The sequence below is a fragment of the Alligator mississippiensis genome, chromosome 8 (assembly GCF_030867095.1).
Source record: "Alligator mississippiensis isolate rAllMis1 chromosome 8, rAllMis1, whole genome shotgun sequence".
Classification (NCBI taxonomy): Eukaryota; Metazoa; Chordata; order Crocodylia; family Alligatoridae; genus Alligator; species Alligator mississippiensis.
In genome coordinates this window covers 13,694,188-13,717,230 of record NC_081831.1, presented here as the reverse complement: position 1 = coordinate 13,717,230, position 23,043 = coordinate 13,694,188, and the positions used below count along the sequence as shown (strand labels likewise).

At 51.6% G+C, this 23,043-nt stretch overlaps 1 protein-coding gene across 5 annotated transcripts in view; it reads left to right on the top strand.

Moving 5' to 3' along the window:
• The window catches only part of QRICH2 (glutamine rich 2), a 60,670-nt gene extending 45,041 nt beyond the window's left edge, over window positions 1–15,629 (top strand). For 2 of the 5 annotated variants that reach the window (XM_059732155.1, XM_019494350.2), the window contains exons 15-16: window positions 1,839–1,961; window positions 3,690–11,288. In XM_059732155.1, the coding sequence (XP_059588138.1) occupies window positions 1,839–1,961; window positions 3,690–3,883 (317 nt within the window). In that variant the 3' untranslated portion in view covers window positions 3,884–11,288. Of the gene's footprint in view, window positions 1–1,838; window positions 1,962–3,689; window positions 11,289–15,466 lie in introns of those variants that run through there. The other 3 variants (XM_059732154.1, XM_059732152.1, XM_059732153.1) reach the window with 3 other exon arrangements.
• The last annotated feature ends 7,414 nt before the right edge of the window (window positions 15,630–23,043 follow it).

Sequence of the window (23,043 nt, the reverse complement as noted above, 5' to 3'; positions counted from 1 at the left end):
GCCCCTCCCTTCCACTGGGTGTATGCCTCCTGGGTGTCCTTATGTGACCTCCCCATCACCACACTATCTGACCACCTGGTGCAAATGGCTCCAGCCTTACAACACTGTCAGATAGGACAGTGCTGTTATCCCCATTGTACAGATGGAAACTGGGTAACAAGATAAGGGACTTGCCCAGTTACACAGGAAAACAGTGGCAAAGGAGGATACTGAGCCTCCCAAACCCAAAGTCAGCCTGGTACCCACTGAGCTACCCTTCCTCTTGTTTCCACGGAAGGAACCTGCAGCTGTCTCCCCAGCCCTGCAATACTGTTTGAATGGCAGTTCGGGGAATGGTGTGTAATCTCTGGGACTGCTGCGGTGCTGGACTGGGAGAAGGCTGAACTGTTGGGGAGTTCACATCCCATGTCCAGCCAGAGATGGGTGTCTGGCAGCTCTAGCCCATGTCCTGTGCACAGAGCACAAGGCTATACTTGTCCTACTCCAGTTCTGGGTGCAAGGGGAGGCAGTGACACAGGGCCCCCAGTGCCCTGGGACTTCCTACTGTGATGCATTAACTCTTTTTGTTCCTCTAGCCTATCCTTTAGATGTTGCCCTCCGCTTCCACTCATACCCAATCCCCTATAAGTATGGGCCCTACTGTCTCCTGCAGGCCAGTTAAAGGACCACTCCCAAATTAGGCAAATGGGCCAATTTTTCAGCATAAGCAAGAGCACATAGAGCTGCGGAGATGCAATGAGGGCATTGTGGGGTGGCTGCAAGGGTCTGTAAAGCCATGGCATAGCCACTGCATCAGACTGAAGCAAGTAGCCGAATCAGTTAAGCACTGCATCAAGCCGTGTGAGGTAAGCAAGTGCCGAGGGCACCTCTGTGTGTCACCCCCCTTTCAAAACAATTGCCAGGTCATGGTAGGAGCCTGATTGAACCTGCCCTATCCTCTCAATGCCAGGAGCTCATCTGCTCTCTGGAAGACTGTTGGTTACATAAGAAAGTGCCTGAGGCTGACAGCGGTGGTGGAGGTGCAGAACAATGCGGGCATGTTCAGATTTGCACGCAGGTCTCCAGAAGGGAGAGCCATTCCCATCTTGCAGGGAGCCCTGTGGAGGGTCAGGAGAGAAAAAGCCCCCTCAGAGTCTGGCAAGATCTGAGGAGAAACCTTACCCCATGCAATCGCCCTGACAAAAACAGGATGGAAACCCAAGTCCTGTTTCTGTCTCTGCCACAGGCGCTCATGTGATGGGGGGCATATCACACGGTCTGGGTTGCAGTTCCTCGTCTGCAAACTGGGCATAACTGGAAGTGGGGGTAGGGGGATTATGAGACTGGATTTATTAATGCATGTAGAGTGGTTTAAGATCCTTGGCTGAGGCATGCTGTGAGAGGGCAAAGCATTTCTGAGGCACAGATTAAGCTCCTCACTGAGCTTCCTGCTCCCTAGTGCTGAGCATTACTAAGGTAATCACATGGCGATGTATTTCTTCCCTCATTTTGGGAGCTCTTCTGTTCTGCATGTGGTTACGTGCATTGTGTTCTGCTATTTCACATTGCTCCTGTGCCCCTGGTCTTTGTGGGAGGTTTCCTTCATCTGGCTGGATGCATTGGAGATTCACAGACACATCCCTCCATGGGAAGTCCTTTTGGTCTCCAGGCTCATTGTCTTGCATGGTGTTTCTCCAGGTTCATGGGATGGTGTTTCAGTCTGGGGTGAATATAGCCCTAAGGTTAACACCCATGTCAGATCTTCCTGGCTGTCCAGTGTGGGTGGAAACCTCTGCTCAAATGAGTCCAATCTTGTGCGTCTTGAAGAACAGTTAGAGTCTTCATGTGTTTCCCACCAGGTCCTTTGAAAACCAAATCCAAGCTCTCCCAATCCTCCTTCCAGAAGCAGTCGGCAGTCATGGATGTGGACAGCTTCCCAGGACGCCCTCAGAGTGCCAAGCTGTCTTCCCTCAGTAACACAGGTATGCCCACGGCATCGAGCTGCAAGTGGTGCCCACCAGTGAGAACACCTTCCTGAGGCTGTGGGCCATAGAAACATCCCCTGTCTTCATAAGTTTCCCAGCAGACATCTCCCCACTCAGAGCCTGGTAAAGTTAAGGGACTTAAATAGTCAGGGAGTGTTCCAAGAGGGGCCTCCCTACCTATCCATACAAGGGACAAGCATAGGAGTCTGCTTTGGGGTTTTCAGGGGAAATCCCCCCTCACTGGGTTCATTAGCATAGGACCCAGGACCTAGTTTTTATCCACAGTAGAAGTAGCCAGCAGAGGGGACATGAACTGCAGAAAAAGCCCTCATGCCTTTTGTCATGGCTAATGTTCGAAGCCCCAGTGGGATGTTGTCTTGCATTCTGAAGCCAAACTGTGTATGGGGACTGGGGTCTCAGCGGGAAGGGGCAAGGAGGAAATCACCGGGACACATTTGCCCTTGGCCTGCATCAAGATGAGAAGGCTCCATGTGGTTTCCCTCCTCCTAGCCCCTGCCATGCAGGTGACTATATCATCAAGCCGCACACAGGTCCTTCAGCTCTCCCACCTCCAATGGGGGACCTGCATGTTAAACCAGCTGCAGACAGGACTCCACTGTGCCCTGGGGACAGCATCAGGGCCCATCTCCTCAATGGGGCAGTCCCTGTGCAGAAGGGCCCATTGGGCTGCTTCAGTCCATTGTGACCTGGGGTCACACTCCGCCGTCTGGCTCCAACCCTAGCCTTGCAGCCCACACAAGGAGATAGGGAAACAGAACATGAAGAAAATAGTGTGCTCCCCTTTCCAGCTGCTGGGTCTTCCCTGCTGCCACTCCACACTGCAGCAAAGGGCAGCACCTGAAGGGAGAAGGAGAAAAGACCAGGTCTTGATTCCAAGCCTCTTAAGGATGCTGGGGAGATGATGACCAGTACAGCGGCATGCACTAAGCTAGCCCACTGACTTCAGTTCTTTGCAAAAGATCCTCTCCCTGCCAATTGTGATAGACGGGTGGTTTGGAGGCCTTTTGCTGTCCTTTCATCAACCCATCCATCTGTCCATGAAGCCACTGCTCGATGGTAGGGATCAATGGCCATCTGGTTTCCAATGCAGTCAGTTAGGAGAAGCCGGGCCACCTGAGGAAAACAGTGGGAAATCACAGAAGCTCTCAACAGAACTGAGAGACCTAATTCACTGCCTGCCATTAGCAGGGAGATTAACTGCACTTAGAAGTGCATAAGCCTGCTAGAGGAAGAGTCAGTGTTTAGCTAGGCAGAGTTAAATATAGAAGGAAAGCAGGCAAGGAGGACTGATGGATAGATGGCTTGAAGATGAATATACTACTAGAGGCAGTTGGAAATAATGGACTGGGCAAAGTTCACTACTGGGCAGAGGGACAAATTCTGCTCATTGCCAGAGCCCTGTGCTCAGTTTTGTGGCTTGGGTGGGTGTCAATAAATGAACAGGGAGCAGGCATTATGAGAAGATGGAGTGGGTGAGGGACAGCGGAGGCAAAAGGAGGAGGCCGGTAGAAGAGTACTGAGGTATGAAGAGTGAGAGCTGAAGGGTGGATGGAAGAATGGACAGAAGGGTGGTGGGGTAGGGAGGAAATAATAAGGAAGTGAGACAGGAGGCAGTGGCAACTACAGGGGAGGTTGTATAGAAGGCCAGAGCATCAGATGAGGACAATCCATTCATTCATCTTTGTCATTTTCCCTTGGGGGCAGCGAGGTCCCTGAAGGACAGGCCAGTGTCATCCCAGGGTCGACTGTCCCAGACAAGCCTGATCCATCCACCAAGTCCAACACAACCCCAGGAGGAAAGAGATGACTTTCCCATGCAGGAGAAAGAGACCCTGGAGTTTCAGCTCACTGTGCCCATGGGCCAGCAGACGGACGAGCAGGCAGCTCCGTTTCAGTGATGGTGGTGGCAGACAAGCGGCTCTCACTGGCGGAAACCAGGCAATAAAGCGGGAGCAGAACAGAGGGGGGGGCTGTGTGCATGTGTCACTGCTGTAGGAACAGGGAGCTTTTTGTGCAGGCCCTTCTACACAGCAACACACTTTCTGGGGGTCTGGGCAGGCCCTGGCTTGCATGGAAACAGCCCTTCCCAGGGCCTTGCAAGGCTTTCTCCCTTGGTAGCTTTGTCCCAGGAGATGGGGGCGAATATCAGCTTCCCTGGGTGAACTGGTTAGATACCAGCATGCGAGCCTCAGCCTCCCCTCGTAGGGATGCCTCAGCCAAATGATGGCAAAGTTAGTGGCATGACTGAACGACAGGTGCCAGAGCAAGGGCAGGGTCCTGCTACAAGGCCTCGGGTTGTTCTCATCCTGAGTGGAACAAGAGGCTGAGTGGCACTGCCTTGGCACTGTGGACCATTCAGGCTGGGATATATGGTCTTCACTGGCTGCTCCTTCATACTAAAGAGCAGGGGAGGATGCAGCCTGCTTTGCTTCATCCCCCTTGGGGGTAGCCCTCTGGCTGCTGGGTAAGTGTCCAGTTCTGCCACCTTGTGGATACCCCTTGAGTACTCTGGCGCACAGGTGCTGACACTTGTGGGATCATCTCTCTACCAGTCTTATTGAGGTTTGCAGAGCAGAAAGGCTCCAAGGGAGAGACTACTGTATGTACTGTGCATAATGCTGCTGCTCTTCCATGCATCTTCCATTCTCCAGCCCTTCCACAGAGTGTTTGATCCTAAACAGGCCTTGTCTACATCTCTCCCTGGCTCTAGTTGCAATTGCTGCTAGAGCTTATGCACATCCACATACTTGTGGCAGCCCCTCCCGTCAGCAGCTGTGCTGAAGGAGAGCTATATGCACACCAGGAAGGAGCCCCTGCTGAAGGGACCATGGCAGCCAGCAGAAGGTGTGGGTTTGTCACCATGCATCTTCTGCCAGATGTGGGATGGTAGCAGAAACCTTTTCACTTGGCAGAGGCAGTGTCATGCTACCAGCAGAATGCAGGCTCCTGCCCCCACAGAGGAGCTTGAGTGTGGACTCACTAGCAGATTTGCCAGGCGAACATTGCAGCGTAGTCTAGACTTGAGGTGGCTTCTTGACTAGAGCTGATAGGAGAGCCTTCATCAATATGATGTGCTCTAGTCAGTGGGTCACAGGCTTTGGTCCTTGCTTTATCTAGAGGAGGGCCATGTCTAGGGTCCCAGAGTCTTCAGAAAAAAAAATATTTGCCCTAAGTCCTCTCTGGGCAGAACATCCAGAGTGCAGGAGGAGCCCAGCCATTCATGCTCAAGGAAGGGCCCAAGCAGGCAGCAACAACTTTCCAGTGCATCTCAGTTCAAAGTCTGTGCTTTTCTGCAAATCCAGTGGAGCCTATAGAGTTGCACTGGTGTGAAGAACAGCAGATCCTGGCTGATTGCATTTAGAAAGTGGAGTCTCCAGCGCTACGCAGGCTACAGGGCACAAGCACTGAGTAAATGCTCTTGACTGGGTTAGTAATTACATCCAGTTGGCTCAATAGATGCCCTAAAGCTACACCATACTCTTGAGTTCCCAGCGGCATTTTGTCATTACGCCTGGCTGTTCTCATCTGTGATTTGCAGCAGAAATTCCAGATCATTTCATGTCTGCTGTGTAAGATGAGCCAGTGCTTGGCACCGGCTGTGGCAATAACCTGCCAACCCATGACACCCACCCAGGACATGGCTGGCACTTGCTCTTGGGACCTCTATCTAGCGTGCCAGCCTGAGGCACTTGTTCTGTCACTCGCCCACTCCCTGGTGCTTATCCTACAAAACCTGCTGCTCCAGACTACTGCTTCTGGCTAGGGGTATCCCTGTGCTGCAAGCAGATGTTTATGACTTGAGTATACATTGCTAGGCTAGCTTTATCTCCCAGCTCAGGTAGCAATAGCTGTGAAGACACTGCAGGACTGGCCAGCTGTTGGTGTGAGGACCCATGGTGGTAAGTGGGGCCTGTACAGCCCAGGCTGGAGCCTTGTAGTGTGACCTCACTTTTATTGGACACGTTAGCTCTGGTGCAAGCACACCTGCTATGTATACCTTCAATGTACATGGAGGAGGACAGACCCCAGGTCCCACAGACTACATGAAAGCCCTGTCTTCTCACATCCCTTGGATGATTCGCAGGAGGAAGGAGAGTAGAGCCTAAAGCATTGTTTACCTGACCCACCTTCCTCTGGCTTGTCAAAGCAATCGTGACTGGTTAGTCATCTGAAATATGTCAGAGCCTGCAGATTTATTCACCCCAAGGGCTTTTTATGGGGCCTGACTAGTCCCTGCAGTGCAGCCGTGGTAAATTTATCCCTATTGATTTGTCCAGAATAACTTGCTAACATGTTATTGTCCATAGATGGGGGAGAAACGTGAGCATTTCTGCTGTGATGTGCTGCTGCCATAGATTTATCCCAAAGTTACCCTCTGTCTGGCATCATTGTTTACAGGCTCTCACACATTTCCTTTTAATCAGCGTACCTACTTTATAAGCTGCAGAAAACCCCAGAGTACCTGCCCAATGCGCCTCCTTTTTGCCTGTTTCTAATGATAAAGCTTCTTAGCCCAAGTGGAGAAGGATTGCTTTTAGATTGGCTGTCAATCACTGGAACTTGCAAACAGAGACAGCCAATCAGTCACTTACCCAAATAACTGTAGCCAACCTTCAAATACATTGATCCCATCCAGTGTTTTGCTATTGGCTTTGACAGAATTGGGAAATAGGCCACAATCTCTATTTAACTGCATCATGCACCACCAAAAAGTGAGGGCTTGCATTTCTTCTCACTAGCCAGGTGCAATTGGACCTCAGAGATGCAAAGTCAGCATTTCTCTCTCACACCTCTCCAGTCAGACCCAACGCCTTGCCCTGCTTATCAGGCTGCAGGTTCTGCAATCCTGGCGTCCTACACATTCTGTCTGCAAGGAAACCAGAGGGAGACGGCACAAATGCTGGAGATCCTACGGCAGAGGTTGCCAGCTAGTTCACCCTTGTTCTCACCCTCATTTGGTAGATGGCATTTCCCATGCAAAACCCATTTGCTTCAGAAAGAATCATATAGAAGGAAAAACCTCGAAGCTCAGTTTGTGTTGAGAGTGAATACAATATTACTTCCATGGGGTTTGATTTAAAGCCACACATATCCAGAAGCAGGGATTTCCTAGGGTGGTAGCTTTTATTGGACCAGCTGTGTAATTGGGATAGGGTTAGACAAGCTTTCGAAGGCAAGACGGCATTTGTCAGGTCCAATCAGAACTTCAGGGAAACATTCTTGAGCAGAAGGGATATTTGCTTGCCTTTCTGACGTACACCTGCATTGGGGATTTATTTACACAGACTCAACCTTATTCATGTGCCAAGCTCCATTTGACATCATGGTAATGCCATAGAAATGAACAGTGGTGATGCTGTGGTGAATCAAGTCTGCTGCTTGTCATGTGCCGGGGTGATGGGTGTGAGCCCTGTGGCAATAGATCTCAGAGGTCCCCTTGTTACTGGGGGTAACCTACTTACTGGGTAAAAGGCTTGGAGCTAATTGTATTTTCCAGATGAAAAATAAACGTTTGTGGGCCACTGACTGACCTAGGAAAGGGAAAGTGCGGACACTGCTGGTCCTGGAGCTCCAGAACTCCCTAAAACCAAGGAGGGATGGGTTGGGTTTTCCTGACGGGACCCAAAATAACAGTCATGGATTCTTAAGTCTGTTAACTCTTGCAAAATCCCAGCCTGTGTCCCTCCAAAGATTTGAGAGAGGGAGGAGCAGGTGCCCCAGAATGTTTCATCAAGCTCTGAGCAACTACACCAGCTTGAGCCCCACTTGCCCCTTTGTAGTGACCTGCTCTTACGTTATCCTCCGGAGGACCCCTTGAAACCCCAGGCAGAACACGCTCAGCTTGCCCAAGACATGCCTCAGGGGCCAGCACTGAGATTCAAGGTGAGGAGCCTGGAGAACCAGTCGCGAAAGCCTTAAGTCCCAGAGCTGAGGCCAAACTCAAGGGCTGGGAAATATTGAGCCCATTCGAGTGTTACACTGCAGCCTGCATGAGAGCAGTACTTTCCCAGGCACAGGGTGATGAGTGCCCCGGGTACTGGAAGGGCCAGTCAAACAGCCTTGCTATAATCCAGTCAGGCGAGAAAAACACTTCAGAGCAGATTGTTCCTATAGGGGTTGGATGTGCTGTTAACAGCTAGAAGGCTACAGAGACTTGGGACTGTTTTCCCGTTCCCAAAGCTGCTGTTAGAAGTGAATTTGCAAACCACTGGCATCAGAGACGCCTTGTGCTCCAGAAATCACATGCAAAAATGCATGTTTTCCTCTGATGTTTTTAAAGCAAGTTCTGCTGGCAAATGAGCCAGCAGGAATGGCCCAGCCGCCCTCATTTGAGAGCTCCCTGCTGAAATGCTACCCAGCCATTTCCTCCTTCACCTGCACTGCTGCTCCTAGGAGCCCATGGAGTGCCTGGTCCGAGCCACTGAGCTATGAGGACCAATTCCCAGCCCAAAAGGAGGCTGGGACCCAAACACCCAAGCAGACCTGAAACCCAGGGAAACCATCCACAGCCAAACCTGGGTCCAGGTGCATCCCAGCTCTCAAGTGTGTTCTGAGCTTGGATAAATACCCACGTGGGTCACGGTTCATGATTCATCCGCTGCGTGAGCAACCTGCATCTTCAGCTGCTAAAGCTCCTCCGTGTGAAGGACGGATGGAAACCATCTGCTTAGCTCCTCCCTACAACTTCCAGCAGGATGCTCTGGTGCAGATGGAGAATTTCATGGGCTGCCCTTGCTATGGCTACCCAGAGCACCTGTGATTAATGAACACACCGTTGGCTATGGGGAGCTTTGGATTTTCAGCAAAGCTGGCTTTTCATAATTTCAGCCCAAATTCAGGCAAAAGGTCTGAATTTCAGCTGAGTTCTTTTCTTTTTCTGGCCTCCCTGGGCCTGAGGCTCGGAATAGGCTGTGGGAAGTGAATCCAACGGACATGGGTCATATCCGACAGAAGCTATCAACCCGCACCAGCCTGAGAAGGTGAAGAAACAGCAATGAATGGTCCTGCATGTTGAAGCCATTTATCCCAGTGGCTGCTGTGGTGTTGATCCATTAACCTTTTCTCTCCTCTCCACCCCTTGCAAAATACCCTCAGCTGCTTCCCTCCACACCCACTAGCCAAAAGCAGAAACTCTGCTACTTTTGGAATAGAAGATGGGGTTTATCTCTTCCCTCCTTCTGACTGAACATCCTGGCTGCCGGTAGGCCCCATGACATAAATAACGGTGGAGGAGTCAGCAGCTGTTGCAACATGGTTTCCTGTCTCCAGAAAAAGAAACGTGACCCCTGCTCCGTTCTCTGGAGATTGTGTTTCTAGTTTCCCTGGCTGTTGATATTGCTTTGCATATCCTCCCTCTTGCCCTAATTTGCCTTTCCAAGGTCCCTTTGCCAGCTGGCTCCTCCCCGCTTCATTTCAACAGGGCTCTGGAGTGTGCTAAGGGCGATTGCAACACCTCAAGATAGGAACATGGAGTTACTAATGGTGAAGGATTGATGGGGAAATCACAGCTGCTTTCAGCAACACAATGGAGGAGCACATGGCTTCGTCAACCTCTGCCATGGAGGATACAGCAAAAGAACAGAGCAAGAGAGAGAGGCAGCACTGAAGTGCTTCCCCTCTCCCACTGTACCTTCAGATGAGGCACGGAGTGAACTCGGCTTGTGTGGACCCACCTCCCCTGGCTTGAGGCTCAACCCGCTGGCCAACCCCTCATTGGCGTGGTTGCATGCCGCTATCCACAACTCCCCATGCAACTCCAGTGCACCCATGCCTGGCACTTCCTGCCGTCAGCTGCCACGTTCCTGCAGCTGCCTTCCGCCCCAGTAACGGCTACCGCTTCTCTGTGAAGAGGAACAATAAAGTCTTAAATGGGGCTCCAGGCTTCTCTGACATCTGAGGATCCTTTTCCCAACCTATTGTATCTGTTCATTTTAATGCGTGTCCCCTGGAGTGGGGACTGTGGGTAGGACTTATACTGCTGTGACTGCAGATGGTATAGACCAGGGGTGGGCAAAATGCAGCCCATGGGCTGGATGCAGCGTGCCAGGCCATTCCATCTGGCCTACAGGACCCCTAAAAAATTAGAAAATTAATATTATCTGCCCCTGGCTGCCTATCATGCGGCCCTCGATGGCTTGCCAAAACTCAGTAAGCGGCCCTCCACCCAAAATAATTGCCCACCCCTGGTATAGACAAACCCCAGTTTAGCTTAGATGGAACTGGGCTACATCTCTGTTACAATTACTGTGTAGACTGGGTTGTACAGCACTAGCAAGGCTGACTACTGACTGGTTGGTTCTAGGCGTTGCCACGATATACATCATCTGCTACCCTTTGTTCTGTAGTTGGATCCTCTGTGCGATTGCCTGCAGGAGGAGGAATTCAAGGGAATGGTTGCAACAACAATCACAGCAGCTCAGTGTCTCCCCCTCCCCGCTGTTCCCTGCTCATGGTTAATCCTGCCCAGCCCTGAACACAGCTGAAAGATCCCAAAGCTGGGTGCAGTGCCGTCAGGACATGGTATGAGGAAATGCTCCCCTCCCACTGCCTCTGCAAAACCAAATGAGACAGTGTCTGTTCCCAGAGCCAAAGCGCTGACTCTTCTGGAGGAAAGGTGATTAGAGGAGCTCCATGCAGCCGCCTTTACGAACACTGCTGGCTGACTGTGTTGGGAAGGGACAGTTTGTTAAAATGGGGAATGCTGGGAAGGGCTCGTGTGTATGCGGGGGTGATACATGCTCGGTGGTATACTAGCATGGGTACGGAGCGATCATGGCTCGTGTAATGTTTTGAGAGAGAAAAAGTTTAGAGGCATAAAAAGTAGTGGCTGTACAACATAAAGCACTAAACGGAGGTAACTGTCCAGTCCAGTGGCAAAATTACCCCTGAAAGAATCAGGAGTAAAAATTTCCTTGTGCAAGTTGCACATCTGTCTGTGCTCATCCCAAAGCAGCTAAAGCAGGGGCGGGCAATTATTTTGGGCAGAGGGCCGCTTACTGAGTTTTGAGAAGCCATCAAGGGCTGCATGACAGGCAGCTCAGGGCTGATAAATATTAATTTTCTAAATATTTTAGGGGCCCCACGGGCTGGACAGAATGGCCTGGCGGGCTGCATCTGGCCCCGGGCCACATTTTGCCCACCCCTGAGCTAAAGGCAAACAGGCTTCTACCTGCTCCCCCACGTCTAGTGGTGAGACACAGTAATAGCTGCCCGCTGAGCGAGCTACCCAGGGATCTCCATTTGCCTGTCCCCGACTGACCCTGGTGTAATTTATTTCAGTATATAAAAACAGCATCATTTACACTGGACCGTGTGTTTGTCTGTCCATGCAGTAGAGTGTGTATCGTTATGTGGGTTGGTGCATTTATTGAGCGTTGCAAATATGCCTAGGTTGGTAAGCTTGCTATGTGGGAGTGAGCACAGGGTAAGGTGTGAGCAGGCTGGAGATGTGTTTACATGCTTGAGCAAGTGCTGGGTGTGTATGCAGTGGTGAAGGAGGCATGAGTACACACGAAAGGCATTGTGTTTGTTGGTGGAGAGCATGGAAGGCTTCAGCCTCCATGGCCTGGTGACACATCTCTGGCTCTCCTGGGAGAACAGTACATTACTCTGAGAAGCAGCTGGTCCTTCTCCATCCAGCAGGCAGCTCAGAGCGGATACCAGTTGGGTTACTCATCCAAGGCCCAGACAAGCCAGACACAGCAAGTACAGAGCTCTTGGGGAAACCCACTGTTGCATGAGCTGAAGTGAATGGCACTCCAGGGAGAAAGTGACCACAGGGAAGAAATGAAATCCTCTGGCTGCAGAGCAGCTGCAACAGGGCAGCTCAGATCCAGCCCCGGCTTCCTAAAGGCCATGTCAGCCGTACTCCCTGGGGTGGACCGGACACCAGTCTGTTTTCTTGAGAAGCCAAAGGAGGGGGCGGCTTTACCTCTTACACTGGGCAGGACCTACTGGCTACTGCTGGTCAATCTTTTAGATAAAAGTTTTCCCTCAAAAAAAATGGCTTTATCAAAATGAATCGGATAAAAATATGCCGCAGCTGTGGGGAATGAATGGGCATTTTGGGAAAGAACATGGGGGGGGTTCTGTTTTGTTGAAATTTTTCATGGCCAAAACCTCATTTCCTAAGCACTTCTCCTGTGATGAGCAGGGATCCCGGTTTTCTCTGATTTAAAAAAAAAACCCCAACAACCCAATTTTCGGTTAAAAAAAAAGTAACCCCAAATCCACGTTTCCATGATTTAAATGAACCACCACAAATATATACATATATAAAGAGTGGTGTTTCATTTGAATCATGGCAAAATGTGATTTGGGGTTCCTGTTTTTTAACTAAAAGTTGGGGAGTTTTTTAAATCGGAGAAAACCAGGATCCCTGGGGATGAGGTTGCCCTTTTGGAAATGCTGGATCACTTGCTAGGCCTGAGGGGAGGGTTTGGGGGTTTTTGGTGGAGCGCAAGTGAGAATCAGAAATTGTGAGGGGTGCCGCGGCAATCGGTTTATCTCGATGCATCACAGCTGTTTAGAGAAGGCCTCGGGTGGCCAGGTCAATGTCCGCCCTGGCAAGGGTGATTCTGTAGTGCCCAAGCAAGGACACCGTTCCCGCAAGAGGCAGGAAGGGCTCACTGCTAACCAGGTGCTACACAGTCCCTGAAAGCTTTCTCCAGACCCTTAGCAGTTGTCTGGGTCTTTTCCCCACTGAGGCCCCCAGAAGCAGCCGGATTTTCAAAAGTGCCCTGTGCCCATCGGGTTTCATCACCCCACCATGCTGGGGTGATGAAACCCCATGATGGCCCCATGCTCAGTAGCAGTGGGATCCTTTGCAACGGGGGCTTCAGCATTGCCCAGACACCTCCTGAAGCCAGGGCACTTGCTGCTGCAGTGAAATCTGTCCTGCGGGATGCCCAGCCAAACTGGCACAGCCTCCAGATTTGGCACCAGCGGGTGGAGGGATAAGAGGCTGGTGCAAGGAGGGAGGGGGCTTGTTCTAGGAGCTCCCCAGAAGCGTCCCCACGAGAAGCGGGCCGTGCCGTGTGCGGGGGCAGAGTGGAGGTCCCCACCCGGGAATCTCCAGGGCTGTGCGCTACAGCTGGGGAGGAAAGTCTTCACCATCTCTAGGGGCCCCGCATCTTTCTGCGAAAGGCAGAGCACCAGCCTTCACTTTCCCCCATCCGCCCCCTGCAGCAGAAGTCACGAGTCCTCTCCACTTCCTCTTTCTCTGAAATCCAAGATTACCAGAGAACAGAAACAGTCGGTGAGCAACGGCCGCTGGCAGGAGTGAGGCTGATGCACACCCGGCCCCGAGCTGGCGCTGGGCCCAGAGGCCGTGCTGCTGCGTTACAACATAAACACACACACGCGCGCTTGCACGCTGTCGCTCACATTCCCTCGCATGTGGACCGTGGGGCAGGTTCTGGCACCCTGGCACCACACCTCTGCCCAGTGCCCTGTGGGGGCCATGGGGGGCCGAGGAGAAATGAGCTGCAAGGAGCCATAGCTCAGGAACATTGCATCAGTGGCATGGAAAAGCAGTGTTTTTAAATATGCTCAACCCAAGGCACAATACAGCCTGGTCCTGCTGCATTTGGTATCAGAGGAGCTGCGAGTGCTGTAGCTTCAGTTGACTGGGAGCAGGTGGAGTTGAGTGAGCTGAGCTGGCTGGTGCAGGCAGGGAGTGCGTTTGGGCAGCTGCTGGCAGCTGGGGAACAGGCTTGGTGGTAATTTGCACCATGTGTTCAGCTGGTGCAGCTTTCCTCCACTCACACATGCACACACACACACATACAGACAGTGATGTTGGGACTTCAACAAACACACGCGTCCTCACAGCCTCCCCCGCACGCGCACTCCTGAGAACTTGTTCTCTCACATCAAGTGACACCTGGCTTCACGCCCACACCCCCGCAACAGGAGGCCAGGGCTGCACTCCGAATTACCCAGGCATACAGAAACCAGCTTACTCATGTCATCCTCCCGCCTTGGTATATAGCTGGGTCACTCCCTCGTGGTTGCACTTTTGCTCTCGTTCCTGAGGGGCTGCTGTTTTGTGCACTTTGAAGCACCGGAGATCCGCCCAGGCTCCCACAAACGCCCTTGCACACGCTCTCCCCTCTATGCATTGTCAGCTCCCAAGTGCTCTGAGCACAGATTTGCTCTTGGCCCAGCACCTTCACCCCATCTGGGGGCTACCAACCTTCTGATCTCCCTTGAAAACCTCCATCGGGGCGCCCCAGCCAGCCCGTCAGGGCTGCAGGGTGGAGATCAAAGGGGAGGGGGTGATGCCACGAGGGTCTGGTAGTCCAGGCCTGTGAAGCGGAGGATGAACTGAGCAGGCATTCAGGGTTTTCCATGACGCTGCCCTGGGGACTGAGCCTCCCCAAATGAATGATGAGAACCTGGTGGCTCAGTCAGGTTGGAGGGAGCCAAGAGAGTTAGGTTTTGTTTCCTGGCCTTGGGAGGGGCTGTTGGCACCAAGAAGGGTGGGTGGGGGGAAGCACCGCGGCCGGAAAGCAAAACCGCAGCGAGGAACAGCAGCTTCCGCTGAGTCGTGTTCTCGGAAACCTGGTTCAAGGCAGGGTGTTCTTTCCCCTGCTCCCCCATCATCAAACCTGTGTTCCTGTCCCTGCCCGGGGCCCCTGAAAGTCCCTGCCCTCTTCCTCCCACTCACATACCCCTCCACCCCAATCCTCGAGACACACACACAGCAACGTCATAGTGATACCAGCTCTAGCTTAGCACCCCATGGCCCAGCTCACGCAGCTCTGGGGCAGCACCACCGAAAGGGACATTTGGGCCAAGGGGTCCCGAGGTCAAAGCCCGATGCACCCGTTAGAGAAGGAGTCACAGGTCCCCAGCATTTCTGCAGGGCAGAGTCTCCTATAACAGCCACCCTGAAAGTGCCTGCAGCTTGAGTTAACCTAATAGGGAATGAGGCTGGGTCAAGCTCCAAAAAGCTTTGGCTGCTCCAAAGCTGAGGGCTAGTGTCGGCAGAGCGCACAGCTGCGTGTGCGACCCTGGCTCTTGTTAACTCCCTGCCTCTGCTGGGTAGGAAGAGCATGTGGGATCTGAACCTCGTGCCTCATCCAGCCTTTCATCCTACTTGCTCTGCCCCCTCTCAGTATGGCGGCCACTTCCATAGGTCCTAGTTCTGTTGAGCTTGGCACTGCACAGACACTGTCACAGCCTAAGCAAGCACCTCCCTTCTCTGGCCTTTCCCTGTCCCTGTCTCCTGTCCTTTCTATCTTCCATGGCCTCATTCCTATGCTTGCACTGTCCATCCCTCCCCTACACCCCACTTCCTTTATCTTTCTCTCTCATTCACACACACAGGTTCCTTTCTTGTCTGCTGCGCACTTTACCCATTCACAACTAAATAGCTGTATTGAAATCCAGCCCATTGTATCTGGCCCTGGACAAACCCATCCCTGCCCCAACTGTTTCTTACTAACAACCTGGTCTTGTTTGCATCCTGTTGACAGGATCCATGCAGGGTTGGGAAGACTCATTGACTTTGATGAAGGATCTAGTTGCAGCCTAAAGAATGCAGCCACTTGCTGGGTTCGGTCTCTCTTCCCACTGCCTGCAAGTGCAAGGTAGTATATGAATAAGATTAATTCACTAGTAAATATTTGAGTAAGTCACCAGGATTGTTTTTCTATTTCCTTGTGCTCCTCCATCTGTCTGTCCATCTGCACCAGGTACCTTTTGTCTTACACTTACACTGAAAGCTTGTTGAGGTGGTGGGGGGCTATTCCTTTGTTCTCTATGTGTGCAACACCATGCACGATAGAGGCCTGGTCTTTGCCAGGGGCAAAGTAAGCCTCAATACAAACACACACACACACTCTCATTTTTCAAGGGCCATAAAACAGGAGTTGAACCTTCTGCTGCTTTTCCCAAAATGGGAAGAAAAAGGGGTCAAGACATGAGCTTTTAGACGTGAATAAGGAAGATGCATCTTGCCTAGAGAAAAATGCAGAGAGGCCCATGTTCCCTAGCAAACCTGTAAGTGATCTCAGTCCTCCTCTGGTCTCTCCACAGAAGCAGGGCAGGGGATAGGCATAAGCAAAGGGGTTGGGTGACGCCTGGTATGAGCAAGCCAAAGTGACAGGAAGTCAAAGGGAAATGCAACCCTGATGTCCGGCATGCACTGGGCCAAGTGAGTGCTGCACGCTCTGGAAATACAAGTTCAGAGCCAGCCCATTGCTGAGAGATCTAAAAGCACTAGAAGAGGGTGGCTGCTGGTTTCTGATCTCTGGTGGAGGTACGTTTTCTGGTTGGAACAACCCTGCCACCTTCCAGAAGGTCCTTAAAGAACTGCATGTCTGTGGTCCAGTCTCATTCCTCTTGAAGCAGCAGGAAGGGGCCCCACGCTCTTGGTGGAAGTGGTCTCACGCACTACGTGTTGGGCTCTATGGAGACACACTCCCACCCAACACTGGTACTGAGTGTCTTTGGACACCTTCCTTCCAGGAACCTCCATACACTTCCCAAGGAAAGTGACTGTCACCACCCCACTCCATAAGGGCTCACAATAGTGAAAGACTTGCCTGGGATCCCTTGGCAAAATGTTATGGCAGAGCCAGGAATAGACACCCCAGTCCCGTGCCCTACCGTCTTGGCCCTCATTCTTGCTGACTGGCAGCTGGTAGCCTCAGCACCAGGAAGGAGAGGCTTACACCCACTGGAACCACAAACTCGGCTCCTGGTAGAGCCACCCAACATCACAACTGCACCATACCCAGGTAGGAGTGCAATGGCAGGGTGGTAGACTTCCAGAAAAGGAAAAGGTAATTTACTGTTAGCCACATCTTGCCTCACAATCCCTAATTCTCAGAGAATGAACCCATCAGCCCCTTGCCCCAGAGAACAAATTTTCCAGTAAGCAGCTGTATTTTTAGAAGAACGTTCAATGCTGGAGTCTTATGATGGAGGTCCCAACTAATATCTTGGGGGCAACATTTGACCTCCAGGACCCTTCAATATGGTTCACAGTCAAAGGAAATGCTGCTGTTTATGGACCCATTACTTCAGGTGGAGAGGGCAGAGTGCTATAGGAAGCTTCCTTGGTGCTGTTGCCCACAGGCCAGTGAAGCTTGGGGACCACCGTTCTCTGGAACCCTACCCACAAATATACATCGAGATGTCTACACTGGCAAGTGAGGGTCAAAGAAGGTCTGGAGCCCTTTAAGCAGTGACACGTGCCAATCTGCAGGAGAAGCAGAGTAGGTTTGAGGAGGGATGGGAGCAAAAGTCACAAGCCACTCACCTGCTACTGGATTGTGGGTGACATTACATGGTGTGGGTGAGGTGGCCTGGTGATTCATATGTACACACATTGCACCACTAGGACCCCCACAATGGCAGAGGCAGCTGGACTGATTAACTTTGGATGCCTGGATCATCTCCAGACCCAGGGAGCTCATAGAGTGCTAGGCCTATCCTGCAGTCAAGAGGTGAGAGATATCAGCATGTATCTGAGCACCTTGACAATTTTAATCTACCCAGCTCAGGTACCCAGGAGTCAAGCTACCAGCAATACCAACTTCAGTATGGGCTACCAGCGCAAGCAAATAGCAAGGAACCCCAACCAGCTTTCCCAGCCTTCATTGACATTCGTGCTGCCATATCTCCCAAACTAGCTGAATTAAGTGTAGCCTGAGCATAACGTAATCCCACCTCCTGACTACGGTGCAGCCCTCTGCATAATCTAGGCGCAGGGCCCTTTGGCAAGCCCAGCTCTTGGTTAAATGCCCAAGCAGAAACTGAACACCTTTTAAAAATGTAGCTCTGAGAAGACACGGAGACTTTCAGTACCTAGGAAAACCAGCCCCAGAAACTCCCTAGTTCAGGGGTGAGCAATTAATTCAGGCAGAGGGCCACTTATTGAGTTTATTGAGGGCCACACAACAGGCAGATCAATATTAATTTTCCAAATTTTTTAGGGGCCCCATGGCCCAAATAGAATGGCCTGGCAGACCACATTTGACTCACCCCTGCCCTAAGTGGTCTGAGCTTGTGAGCCCTGCTTGCCATTTTATAGGGGCCTTTCCCAGCATGCTCTGGGTACCTGTCCCTTTAAATCTGCAAAGTAGCTGGGGTTCTCCTTTGGCTTCTGGCTGCTGCTCCAGGTTGGGAGGCTCTCTCTTCCGGCTGGTAGGTCTTTCTTGCTTTTTATGCTGTCTCTTTTCTTTCCAAGGTTGTGCCCTGTCCTTAGTGACTCTTTCCAAGGAGATATGTCCTCTCTGCTGTACAGCTTACTGTTTTGAGAACTGTAGCTGGATGAACAATGGGGTTGTTACTCTCAGTTTCCTTCTGACTCCATGTCCCTCTGAATCCCCTTCTGAGGCTGCCCAGTTCCTTGTTTTTTTTTGTTTTGGTTGGTATTTAAAGCAGTTGCTTGTGTTGTATAACTCTTCATAGGGGGGGAGCTCTTCCAAAGGTGTGCTTGGTTAAGCCCAGCAAATACAGGTGGTGAAAGCCTTATTGTGGGTGGATCTCCACCTTCAGAGCAGGCCTGTCTACCTGAAATCGCTTCCTGGAGTTTTGTCAGGTCTTGAGAACCTGAAAAGTGATGAGGCTTCTGCTACGTCCCTTAAAAGGCTGTCCCCTACCTGATTTACATTGTGGCTGGTGAAATGGGCCTTTTTTGTTCCACTTCCTTTTTTCTTTTTGAGTCTTCCTCAGAAAGATTCTCAGAGGAGCTGGACACCCAGCAACCCTAGTGAGGTGCCTAGTTGAATGGGGTGAACCAGCACATGAGAAACTGGGCTGATTGCTCACCCAAGTGAACATTGGAGATAGGCCCAAAACACTGCTTCCTCTCCAGTGCTGAGCAGTATCTATGCTAAAAGTGGCTGTGTGGTATATGTTGGGGCAGTGTGCAAGTGCCACAGAACACTTCCTGTGTGGTCTTACTTTCTAGAGACTGTGGTGACCCATGCAACACAGGGCTGAAGGTACATTGCACAAGCAACCTTGATTCTAGGTTTCTTAACTTTTGTGGGCTTGGCTTTGCAACTTTAAAAATGATCTTTTATTAGTGTGTGTGTGTGCACACGCACAGGACTTCTCAGTATTTTAAGAAAATGGGGTGGGGAGGGAAGGATCCCATCATGCGGCATCGCATTGACAACTACAGCAGGGTGACAATCTTTAGCCCCACCCCATAACTTCTCCGCCAGTTGAATGAGGATGAGAAATTCTGCAAGGTTCGGTTTTACATTTGTTGACAGCAAATGAATGATGAGACTCTGACCTTCTGGTTGGGGAAGAGAGCATGCTTCTAGTGGTTGAATGGGAGAGGGCCTACCCATTTTCCACTGAAGCTTGTCCCTTCTATCCTGAGCATCTCAAAGGAGACAGCATGGGGGAAACATCTTCTGTCCAACCTGGTTGAGACCAACACCAAGCTTAGGAACCTTCAGCTTGTGTGGTTAAAATTTGGCCAAGTTTTAAACAGCTGAAAATAGGGTCTTGATAGAGGACAACATGAGCAATAAAGCATGGCTAAACAGCAGGACCCCCAGCTATTATAAAGAGTGTCTGGTCTTAGACCCTTTCCAAAGCCCATGTGACTGTGTCTGCTTCCACTGTTGCCCATCTCTGAAGAGTGAACTATAAGCCAGGGGGTCAATGCTCTGGGAAATGGTGTGCTTAAGTAACTAGGGTGGTTATAGAAGTCAGCTTGTGACCTGGAGGACTCTGGCAGCTAGATGCTGATGTGGAAGGGCACTGGGATGAGAACTGTGCCCTGCAGTAATGCCAGAGAGACCAAGGAAAGAGAGCACTGGACCCGATGTGGGGCCAAATCATAACAACCTGGTGGGTCACTACAGGGGAGGCTTATTGAGGGTGGAGGCAAAGTTCAAATGCCTACAGGCCTTGAGTTGTGAGCACGGAGAGGTTTTCACTAATGTAGTGGGCTGGGGAAGAGTCCAGCAGCCCTCTGAAATGGCCCATTCAGGCTGCTCTCCATTTCGGAGAACTCTGGGCACACATCCGTTGCCAGAGGAGGACGGGGGCTGCCACCCCTCACCATTAGACCTCTGACAGTGAAGCCAGCATTGTCATGCCATACAGAGCCCTCCGTGCCCCCCACCATCCCTTGCCTGGCACCATCAGTGGCGTTGCTGGACCTGGTTTCACCCACTTCCTGCCACACTTTGCAATGTAGATTCCTTTCAAAGTCTTCCTCACAACCCCCTCTGTACACCTGAGCCTGGGTGCAGCCTCTCCATGCCTTAAGCAGTCAACGTCCTTCTATACCCTCCTTCAACCCTTCTTCTTCAAGCAACCATCCAGGCAGCGGTCTCTCCTCTCTCCTGTGCTGCTGCCTGGTGACCTAGTGAATGCCAGTGGGGCACAAGCCTGCCTCTGTTGTGCCCTTATGGGGTAAATAGTTATGGGCCCTAAACAAGATCAGGGCTCCATTGTGCCAAGGGGTAGCACGGACTAAGTGACTTGCTGCCCAGAAGAGCTCGCAGTCTAAGCTGGCAAAACAGAAGGGTTGTGGGGACAGCGGGAGCATCTCTGCAGGTAGAAACAGATTATAGCATTGGGTGATGGTGCCAGTCTGGACAGAACTGTCATGTGGGGACCATCGCCTTGCACGAGAGCAGCCAGCTGCACCCGTGCAGTATGACTTGTCACATGCAGATGACGGTGGATTATAAGGCCCCTGGTGCAGCAATTGTCTCGTTTGCCATTTTCTATGCATCTCCGTGGATGCCGCATATAAGCTCCTCCCTAGAAAATGCTCACAGTACTTGTGCGCTCACTGAGGAAGCCATTGTTTGATTGCCAAGCTGCAGTGTTTAACACACACACACACACACACACACACACACACACACACACACACACACACACACACCCTCCTCCTTTTTCTTGCCCTAACAGAAAGGTGCACACAGTTAGCTTACATAGCTGTTACGTTAGCCCGAAGTCAGGCAGAAGCCAGGGCAGGGTGATACCTTAGGCTGCTTTTTGGAAAGGTGGGGAATGGAGCCAGGAGATGCTGCTTCTAGTGGCTACCTGGGCTCAGTATCTCAATTGCTCCAGTAAAATTGGAGAGAGGAAGGAGGTTTCTTTGAGGGAACCAGCAGCCTCTGAGAACAGAGCCTCTTGCAAGAGGGCACAGCCTTAGAGAAACCGCAGAAATGGCTATGGGGACTTTCAAAGAGAGGAGAGGGGCTGTACAGAAGGGTCCCCATGCTGGTGCTATCCAAGTGCTGCCTGCCAAGCCCTCTGTGTAAGAGAAGGCAGAGGCAGGATGCAAACAAGGCCACATTTCCGCGAAGAAGCAACGCCTCGTGTTGCAATTTCACTGTCGTTGCTGACTCATTGTGACTCACCCAAACCTTTCACTCCCAGGTCAGCCCTGGAAGGTGATGCTATGAGAACAGCAACCTGGGGTACAGCGTTTGCTGGATTCCCTGCAAGCCAGTACTCTAGTAAAAAGGTGGGTGTCTGTCCTTTGCAGACTCAGCTTGAGAGTCAGGTTGGCTTCTGCTTCTCACACCTCCTGTCAGAGGCACGGCGAGCAGAAGCAGGTTGTCGGTGTGTGCGCCATCCAACTGCGATCAGTGCTTTGCCGCAGCGTAGCAGAACGAGATGTATACAGATCTGTTGCTGAGGCACTGGAAAGTGGAAAATTCGGCCTCTCTGCTCCACCAGGCTGGCTCCCTGCAGAAAGCAATAACCGCTCGAGTCAACGACAGTGATCCTGACACGCTCGGGGAGGAGGTGGGTTGAGTGAGGTGGCGTCTCCTGTGTTTCACTGTCACTTTTGGGAGCGAGGCCCCATTTTCAATGTGTCATTACAGCTCCAAAATAGCAAGTGATGCAAGTGATCCATGTAAAATTACAGCCCAACCTCTCCTCTCACTTTCGTTCTGGGCAAACCGTGCCCTGTCCTTGGAAAGCTCTGGTGTGGAATAATCAGCCTCTGCTGCCGTCTCCCTGAAGTTTGCCATGTGTCGCTTCCAAGACCCTGGGTCAAACCCAGACTGGGTCAGTAGCTTAGTGCCTGTGGGCTCTGTGCCTGGTGCAGGATGAGTTTGGTGGTCACTGCTCAGTTACTAATGGTCGGGTATTATCTACCAGGAAACTGCTGCATTGGGCAAGGGGAACGAGGAGTGATCTAGTGACCAGTGCATGTGGGAGAGCAGGCTGAAGGGATGCATCCTACTGGACTGTCCAGAACTGCCCCCGCAACTGGAGCCAAATACTCAAAGCTTAGCCCATGGTGCCCGCCGCAGAATGTGGGTAAAGGGCTTTATTGTCTAGGGCTGCCAATCCAGCAGTAAACTGCAAACACGAGTTAAATCTGTGCTTCCTGCTGGTGAGAATGGCTCTGGCCCTCATGTTCTCCTTCATTTGGGAGGGGAGAGAGCAAACAGACTGACCTGGAGCTTGAAATGGGCAAGGACAGGTGCAGTGGGCGGCTTTCCGCCTATACAAGATTGACAGTGCCTTCTGCTGCCCTAGACACGCATCAGACAGGTGTGATCGAGAGATCAAGGCCATGCTGGCAGGTGACTGCAGCAGTGCTAGCCAACCTGGCCCCAGGCTTCATTCCTGTGGAAAACATAGTATTCAGTAACAGCAATACAGGGATCGCTAATGACCGGAGCTTAATCCACCTGTGATCCAGGGCACTGGCTGGCTCACACCTCCAGCTCCAAGCTGGCTGACATTTTGAAGGGCTATTTTGAGCCCCAGTTCCTCAAAGTTATCCAAGATGTTGCTGCCTTCGTGTTCCCATCTCTGCCCTCCGGCCTACGATCTAGTCAAGATGTAGCACGTCCAACTACAGACCCAAATGCATTGTTGCCTGCTGGCTGAGCTGGTTACAACACAGAGTTGGGTACCCACAGATCCCTTTCTTCCCTACGCTGCAACTAGGCATCAAGTAAGTTGTGTTCGTATATGTGCCTTCTGAAGAAATGGGGAAGCTAATCCCTAATGCCTTTGCAAAGCCTCAAGGAGCATCCATTGCAGTTAGCACAAGTCACGTGGAAGACGGTGATCCTGTCTTGTGTGTTCTTACAAC